The sequence below is a fragment of the Pyrus communis genome, chromosome 6, assembly GCF_041283825.1.
Source record: "Pyrus communis isolate YQ-2024b chromosome 6, ASM4128382v1, whole genome shotgun sequence".
Lineage (NCBI taxonomy): Eukaryota > Viridiplantae > Streptophyta > Magnoliopsida > Rosales > Rosaceae > Pyrus > Pyrus communis.
In genome coordinates this window covers 17,332,871-17,341,841 of record NC_142570.1, presented here as the reverse complement: position 1 = coordinate 17,341,841, position 8,971 = coordinate 17,332,871, and the positions used below count along the sequence as shown (strand labels likewise).

General features: G+C 35.8%; 1 protein-coding gene across 2 annotated transcripts; it reads left to right on the top strand.

Annotated features, from left to right (window-relative positions):
• Nucleotides 1-1,551: 1,551 nt before the first annotated feature.
• LOC137709770 (NAC domain-containing protein 7-like) lies at nucleotides 1,552-6,482 on the top strand. 2 transcript variants are annotated; one of them, XM_088695832.1, is made up of 4 exons: nucleotides 1,552-2,259; nucleotides 4,672-4,854; nucleotides 4,949-5,220; nucleotides 5,646-6,482. In XM_088695832.1, the coding sequence occupies exons 2-4, from the start codon at nucleotides 4,695-4,697 to the stop codon at nucleotides 6,324-6,326; spliced, it is 1,113 nt and encodes a 370-aa protein (XP_088551958.1). In that variant the 5' UTR covers nucleotides 1,552-2,259; nucleotides 4,672-4,694; the 3' UTR covers nucleotides 6,327-6,482. The 2 variants fall into 2 exon arrangements, with proteins under 2 accessions (XP_088551958.1, XP_068304855.2); XM_068448754.2 differs by lacking the exon at nucleotides 1,552-2,259 and having other exon boundaries at nucleotides 3,028-4,854.
• Nucleotides 6,483-8,971: the final 2,489 nt, after the last annotated feature.

Here is an 8,971-nt window from a genome sequence, read left to right as displayed (position 1 = left end):
TGCGTACCAAACACTACCTAATGAACGTGGGGCTAGCCCACGCCGGAAATCAGCCGCCTCGTACTGAACTCCGGGCAGCATTCCATCTGTTGGGCCCACCTTCCACCACCACAGGCACAGAAACACACAAACACAACCCAGCTGACTCAACTGTCACGCTGTCAAGTTGCTCGTTATTCACCGGCGCAGTGGCGGAGCCGAGCTAATTGGAGCCAATTATTTTAATCGTTTTGTTTTTAATATTATGTATTTGGAGAGGTGTCGCTATTGTCGTATCCAGGGTCGATCTGTGGGGCCCAGTTTATGAGGGCAGATAAAGAAATAAAATACAGTAGAAAGTAGAAACAATTGCGTACCAACCAACCAGAGTCCGCGTGCACTTGTTGGTGAATAGAGGATAATACTAAAATATTTGATTTGATTTTATTAATTCTTTTTCCAAACCTTAAAAAATTTTCTTTCCCGAGCTGTGGCAATAATTTATTCGCACTTTTTGGGTGAAATTTATTTATTTTTTCCTTTGTAACGGGATGGCCTGGAACTTTGCTTGTTTGTCTAATACATGTTTATCGTTATTGAAAAAGTGAATAATTCATCTAATAAATGTTAAATTTTTTCAAAATCACGTTCAAGTAATAAATAAATCATGTACTTGAATATTGTTATTAATATATTGAGGCAATTCTTATAAGTTAAATATTTATCATGACCATGTACATGTTATTTTACGAAGAGAAACCATTAATTGCAATGATCAGTAGATTGATTTTAAGTCATTTGACAAGCATGCATGTTCTAAAACATAAGAGAGAATGTAATCACATATGGGATGAGTATTATTTTCAATGCTTATTTTATTTGTCCGTTTTTTACTTTTAAAGAAAACCAAGAGAACAGGCACACATTTGGACAAGTTAAATGTCTTAATATATGATGAGATAATTAAGGCTAAAATGTGTGTATATACAGTACAGTTTTTCTCACTTAGAAGTTAGGAAAAGTTTATCATTTTAAGTACGGAGTCTCATGGTAATCATCTAGAAGGTAACTTTGGTATCATGATTAAACTGGACGTGCAGATCACGCGGTGTAGACTCAACTCAATGAAACGGTACTATATACATATGAGAGAGAGAGAGAGAGAGAGAGAGAGAGAGAGAGAGCTGGGTACACTAGCTAGGGCAGGTGTTACTTTATGGCGAGAGAAAGTTCACCACAGCCTCCCCAGGTATGGAGAGGGTTAGAGGGGTTACCACCAAAACATCCTTCCATTCATTACAAATATCTCCACACATATATTTATATCATCAGTCATCATCATCTACAATATTACTATTAGTCAATTAATTTGTTTAAGACACTACTAATTAAACCCTTTGTTATTTTGTGCTTCATTGTTCTTCAAGATTTAAGACCATCCAATCCTCACCTTCCAATCTCCTCCTTTCGCTCTCACATTGATAGGATGGACAGCGTCAAAGAAGCTCAACTTTAATTTCTCTTCTAGTCTCCATCACTGGTGGGTGGCAAGCTCTCTGGAGGTTACCACCCCCCCCCCCCCTCCCTCTCTCTCTCTCTCTCTCTCTCTCTCTCTCTCTCTCTCGATATTCATTGATTGATTTTATTCAATTTCTTGAGCCATTTGAGCGCCTCCCTTTTTTCTCGGGCAAAGCTTTTGCAGCAATCAAGCCACCCATCCACCATCCCACACACAGACTCTGAAAAGATAAGGAGAGAGATAATGTACATTTGAGGAGAGGGATATAAAAGATTATTAGGGCATGTGTTTTGTTTGTTAATATATGCTTTGCTTCCTTCTTATTTAACTCTACTTTCTTCTCCTTTTTTCCTTTCCTAGCTATACTCCACCCTTCCCTTCCCTATTTTCACTTCCTCCGGATCCGATCTCTCTCTCTCTCTCTCTCTCTCGGACTAAGTACAACAGCAGTTTGGAGGGGGAGGGGGGATCAGTTAGTTCAATTCCCAAGGATTTGCTTTCTTTGTTTCTTGTTTTGTTTGTTTGTTTGTTCGTTTGCTGTCTGTTGTTCCTTTCTTTCTGTGCTCCTTTTTTGTCTGCTTCAGTGGGATTTTTCACAAACAAAAAGTTAAAGGGTGACGAAAGAAAGCCTTGCTTTTTCTTGTCTTGTCGCCTTCTCTGTAAGCTGATTGGTGATTGGATACGAGGTTTATGGTTCATCAACCAGATCTGCGTGCAGCAATTCTAACTTCCATAGGGTCACTGTGTACCAGATTACGAAGGTTTTTACATCGTCCTCTCTCCTCCTCCTTCATCATCATCATCTTCTTCTTCTTCTTCATTTTTCTTTTGGGTTTGCTTTATCTTCTTTGTTCTAATGGTTCCATCTGCGGTGCGATCACTGCTGGTAAATGCATTGAATGATCATGAATTATTTGGTATTAAAGCTCATTTTGTAGGGTGATCATGTTTCTCTTGCTATGGAATGGCATAAATCGATCGATCTGGTTGTTTTCAATTTTCATGATGTGTGTGCTTCATTTATATATATAATATAGCTAACACTTGGCAAAATATTATAACATGTGGAAAAAAATTAGTCTTCTTTGATTAGTAATATCTTCCATCGAGCTTTTTAACATCTTTCAATACTGGGTTTACCCGAGTGATCAAAATGTCTTCTCTCTTTTGATCAACTTGATGGAGTTTTCATTTCCTTATACAATATGGATCTATACTCTCTAGAACATGTCATACCATATTGGTTACATGAAAAAAAATTCATTTTTTTAATTTGTTTGGAATATTAGAAAACAAAATCATTAAAAGGAGTCCTACATGCATAATCATTTTGTTTCTGGATATATGGTAACTATTCTTTTAACGTTGTTTTTTTTTTATTTTTTTATCATCACATAGTTACATGAATTATAGTTGAATGTGTTATCTTTCTTCAATTCACACAAGGAGCCATTTTGCGTATGGTTAATACGCATCTCTAATTTATATGTGTTTATATGTGTTTGGGGCTTTATTTTTTTTAATTTAATTTAATTTTTTTTAAATGACCTTTTATTATGGGCTGATCGATTGAAAAAAGAAAAAGAAAAAGATTATACTAACCATCATCCATTATCTATGGATCGAATGAAGTAAAAGAAAATAATAGCTTCGATCCCAGGTCTTCCATATCACTAAAATCTTGTATTCTGTAATTTATCATGCAATTAATTACTACAGTTTTTCTTTCACATCTTCTTTTTTATGTAATTGAATCTAAGGTCAACTTTTTTTTTCATTAAACGTATCTTTTTTATAGGTAAATTTTGTGAATACATTTTTCAGTTCAACAGATATATTTTTTGTTAAACTGGATGATGCCTCAGTGTCTACAATGTTAAACTGATTTACATGTAACAGTGAGAACATCGTGTCTTTGAAAAAAAAAAAACCAGTTAATTAGTTCATCAAGATATTACAACACTAATTTTCTTCATCTCACTACCAATATATAATAGTAGCCTTATGCTTTGATGGCCAGTCATATTAATTTTCTTTTTTGATCTTGTTCTCCGGTACTCCTAGCTAGGTGCTGGCTTTTATTTAGTAATACCAAGTTCATGGCCTTGTAATAATTTATTGGTTGTTAATGAAAATATTCTTCTTGCTAATTGTCTCCCATTTTGAATGTTATAAGTATCTAGCTTGTTGTTTGTTAAGAATCTATTGCCATGTTTTATAATCGGTAAAACAAAAGGTAGAACCGTAGATTAATTGGTAGCAGATTAACAGATTAATTAACACGCCAACTGGTTTCCTTCGCATAATCTCCCATAATCTCTCTTAACAATATCTGGTGACGAGGGGAGATTTTATAGGACGATATCTTCTCTAATTTGGTAAGTTTTAGGTTTTCTTTTGATTTCCCCCTTTTTTGTCAGAATTCTTAATTAATTTGCCCCTAGGGTTCTTCTCTAGCTTTACATATATCTATTTATTTTTATCAATTCTCTAGGTTTATATACATATGCTATGTATTTTAGCCATTCGACATAAGATTTCTTAATCATTGTAACATTGGGTTTTCTCCGTTTTCTTGTTTTCTGTGGAACCAATTAGAAAATAGAAGGCTTCTTTCGAATAGTACTCCACTGTAAGAGTCAACAGGATTGAAAGTAGTTGTGATCTCAAGTTCCTCCCCTTCATATATACCCGCTACGTGATGCTTTTTTTTGTACTAGAATCATATGGTGCATATTTTATTTGAAAGATAGGAACATGACATGAAAAAAAAAAAAAAAAAAAAACTTTGCAGCTATTGTGTGATCGCGTATTTACACAGTTATACTACAATATTGGTCTATAACTAAACAATTTGGTATGTTATTTTGGCGCTAATGTATGTGCAATATTATTCTTTTCCTAAACTACGATCCAAATTATTCATGTAGCAGGAGAACATTAATCATTTATGCGTGTGTATACTTTATTAATATGAAATTTGTATTAGAACTTTAGACATGCAAAACTAATTTTGAAGTCAGTAAAAGATATAGTCTTCTCTCACTTTCGCACATAATCCTCTCACAGCCCGGAGAAAAAAATTTGTAATATACCTTAATCATATTGCTTATTATTTGTTCATGTTTTTCTATTTTGGTTTGAATGTACTGTTCAAGTTTAAATTAATGCAGGTTTTCATCATTATCCGAAGAATATGGATACACTTTCACATGTACCCCCAGGCTTTCGATTCCATCCCACAGATGAAGAACTTGTTGATTATTATCTTAGAAAGAAGACTGCTTCGAAACCAATTGATTTTGATGTCGTCAGAGATATTGATCTCTATAAGATTGAGCCATGGGATCTTGAAGGTACTAACTAATTAATTCATGGTTTGGTTATACTAGACGAACTTGATTTATTATCCGCTGTTCATGTTCACCATTATAATATTGATTTGGACAGATTTGTGCAAAATAGGAAGTGGTGATCAGAATGAATGGTACTTCTTTAACCATAAAGATAAGAAGTACCCTACCGGACATCGATCAAATAGGGCAACAAAAGCCGGGTTTTGGAAAGCTACAGGAAGAGATAAGGCTATTTACAGAGGAAAATTCCTTGTTGGCATGAGAAAGACTTTAGTCTTCTACAAAGGCCGTGCTCCAAATGGACAGAAGTCAGATTGGATCATGCATGAATATCGACTAGAAACTAGTGAAAATGGAACTCCTCAGGCAAGTACATATTAAGTTTTGTTTTTTGTTTTAAGCTATGAGCTTATTACATGTCACATGTTGTGCATTAGTCCTACGTACATCGATTGTGCCTAATATACTTTAGAACATATAGATATAGTTACATATCTATTGACCCTCTCCCCCGAATAACTTCAGTTTATATTTGGTATAGAATATGGTATCTGAGCTAAGCGTATCAATTTATACAACTATATTTCAAGCTTTTACTTATTCCTTCCATGCATATCTAGAAATCTAAGCAAAAATTAAGACAATCAAGTATTGGTTTGTTGCTGCTCATACCATGTATGCGCTGTACTTTCTTTTATCGAACAGGATCGATGAATTTATGCGCCTTCACAATTATATATGTTCCCTTGCCATAAAAGCACCAAATATTCCTATATGATTGCACCATGCAGGAAGAAGGATGGGTTGTGTGTAGAGTGTTCAAGAAAAAATTGCCAACAGTGAGGAGAATGGGAGATTACGAGTCACCAAATTGCTATGACCAAGTCCCATTCATGCAACAACTTGATAACTCTCCAAGAACATCAATTTCCCACACTTACGTATCATCACAATATCAGCAGCAGCTACACTATTCACAATGCAAGCCAGAGCTTGATTTGCAGTACAACATGCCACATCATCATCATGACTCTTTTCTCCAGCTCCCTCAATTGGAAAGCCCCAAAGTTCGTCATCAGCCAGCTACCCCATATGGTAATTATGTTATGCAGTCTTCCACACTCACACAAGAGGAGCAATTGCATTACTTCTGCCCGCAAAATCCTTTCAACTCATCTGCGTCGTCATCAGGACATATGCATTACAACAACACTGATTATCTACAAGTTGTTGATCAAGTGAAGGATTGGCGAGCCCTTGACAAGTATGTTGCATCACAGCTCAGCCATGACCAGCAAGATGCTTCCAAGGAAGTCACAAATTACTCCAATGCACAAGAAACATTTCATGTGGCTGAACACACTAATATGCTTGCCAATGAAGCTTCCAGAAGGCCAGACTATAATAATAATGGACAGGAGTACTACGCCTCAACATCAACCTCTAGTTGCCAAATTGATCTCTGGAAATGATCAAGAATATGAATATTACAGTAACTGTTAGCCACTACATGATACTAACTAATCGTAGGAGGTACACTTTAAAGGCATCGATGCTGTAAATAAGAAAACACAATTATGGTGTTAATTTTACCTATTCGACTTTAAATTTGTGACTTTTTGTGTTGATGAATATAGGACAACTAGGGTGACCAGTTATATGTTTAATTATAAAATAACTTAGTGAATCAATTTCAAACCATTTGCTAGAGGTCGTAACAATCCAAACGATCCCACTACATCAGGACCCTTTCGACGTTGCACAAAAGCCATTACTTTACGTTCAGCTAGCACTAAAAAGGCTACTCCCTATATATAGTATGTGGACTGCAATATTTGTTGAATGTATTTTGCCTTATTTCACATGGCTAGCTAATATTCTGTTTGGAATGCTACTTTAGTAAGTAAAACTCCTTACAATCTTCTTGATCAGATCTACTGTACTTGAAGTCAGCATGTATTAATTGTGATCATGTATATAGGGCAGGTGGCATGAGTACATATGTTGAAGCTGAATGTGTACCACTTTACCACGAATGCATTAAAAGAAATTGTTTGGTACACGACAACAATTTACGGTATCTGACATGGTGTTGATATACTTGGTACTAGCTAGTCAATAGCTGCCCTTTTGAGAGAGAGGTTGCTACGCAATGTTTACTGTTTCAGACTAGATGAACAGCTAGCACTTTTAATATCTCCTGAGAGATTTTTGAAAATGACAATTTCATTCTGTGGAAAGAACATGATCATGCTCATATAGCTATTACTTACGATTGGACATTAATTGAAAGGATAGTTCTTAGTTAACAGATTGCCTTAATTGTTTGTGACATACAGTGATTCGAGAATGCTTTTCTAATCGTTTTTCAACAAGGCCGGTCGGAGCCGTTGTGTCGTTTGCATAACTGAAAGAGAAAACAAAAGGATCATAACCCAGAAGGTAGATGTCCAGCGAGTTTTGTGCTTTAACTTAGCACTTGTATATCATGCACGCCATGTGGAAGGGAGGTGGTGGAAAAGCATAAGTAATTTGGGACATCATATGCACAGCAGCTGAAAGATCACGGTCCACTCAGCAGCACAAGTCAGCAGCTATAAACCATGCATGATTGAGACTTTGTTAAATGAATCTATATTTAGTACACTTTTAAATCAGGATGGTTAAAGTTATATATAGCTAACTATATTTTATAAATAACCAAATGACTTTACAATTTGTGTGACCCTTCGCAGGGGATGTTTCAATGAGAACCTGAATTATGAACCGTTCAGATCATAGAATATCTTATATATATAGTAGTCCCAAGCAATTGTTTACCACAAAAAATATTACTAACTGGTTAGCACTTATTTAAAGGGAGGCTTTGTATTGAACACCTTATTGTGAGCTGTTTCATTCTTCCGTTTGGTGAGGCGAATAAAGGCTTGAAGAGAAATCTTTTCTGATCTTCCATGAATGAATAGTAAAGGTAAGTTTGTATCAAAGCCACTAACTTTCCCTGGTGAACTATACTCTTACAATCCCCAAGGGCTCTTACCAACAGTATATGTAGTTTTTGGAATAAAAACTGAATTTATGGTTTCCTTTCTGATTGTAGCACACACATTTGGAAGAATTGCAATTACTAGACAGAAAGGAATATGGCGGTTTTTGTGCTATATTTGCAACCATATATATGTAATGGTCAATTGATCAGAAGAAAAATAAAGCTATATATAAATATGTTGAAATAAAGGTTATAATTAGAATTTGCATGTCATAACAAAGAGACTAATTTTTCTACTTTGCATACCTTGCAAAAAGATGACTCGATCGAGCAGCAGAAGCTATTCTTGAACAAGTGTGGTTCCCTTAATAACAGAAAACTTTTAAACATGCATATGCAGCACGGCGGTGCTTATAAATTTAGGTATTGATTGTCTACCGCCTCAGCTTCCCGGCCAGCCAGATTGAGCAACAAGTCTTGCAGATTTAGACTTGATGAACCCGCTCTGTTTACTTTAAATTTTAGCTGGTGTGGGACGGGAGGGATTTAAATAGCAATTAAACAAGACAAAGTAGCTTCTTTTTTTAGAGTAGTACTACTGGATGTAATAATGAGTGATATATTGGGACATAGTAACAAGAATGAATATATGTAGATATAAAAGGATAGATGGTTACTACATGTAATATATGGACCTAGCTAACTAAATGAGCATCTACTCTTACTTAAGTTGAAGTCAAACATCGAACTCCCTTTTAAGCAATGAGAAAAACATCATTGAGCGTGCTCTCATCGACTCATAGTTGGAGAGAGAGAGAGAGAAAGAGAGAGAGAGAGAGAGAGAGAGAGAATGCTTGGGATGTGGACTCACCAGAGAAACAGGAAGGGAGTGCTTGTTTTCTGACCAAGGTTGACGTGCTGGGTTCTTATACCTTTTTTGTTGCGTCACCTAAGATAAAAGAAAAAACTATAAAAAAAGGCATGTATTCATTGTATTTTATATCGGCTGGCCTGCATATATGCGCGCGCGCGCGTGAGAGAGTGAGAGAGAGAGAGAGAGAATTTGGTTTCAACCTGGCCTGCGTGCTTCTGAAAACTCTAGAACAAGCAGACTATGCGCAATTATGC

Coding starts and splice junctions, on each gene's coding strand:
- LOC137709770 (XM_088695832.1), top strand. CDS start 4,695: ATGGATACACTTTCACATGTACCCCCAGGCTTTCGATTCCATCCCACA. Junction 4,855..4,948: donor TGAGCCATGGGATCTTGAAG/GTACTAACTAAT, acceptor TGATTTGGACAG/ATTTGTGCAAAATAGGAAGT. Junction 5,221..5,645: donor GTGAAAATGGAACTCCTCAG/GCAAGTACATAT, acceptor TGCACCATGCAG/GAAGAAGGATGGGTTGTGTG.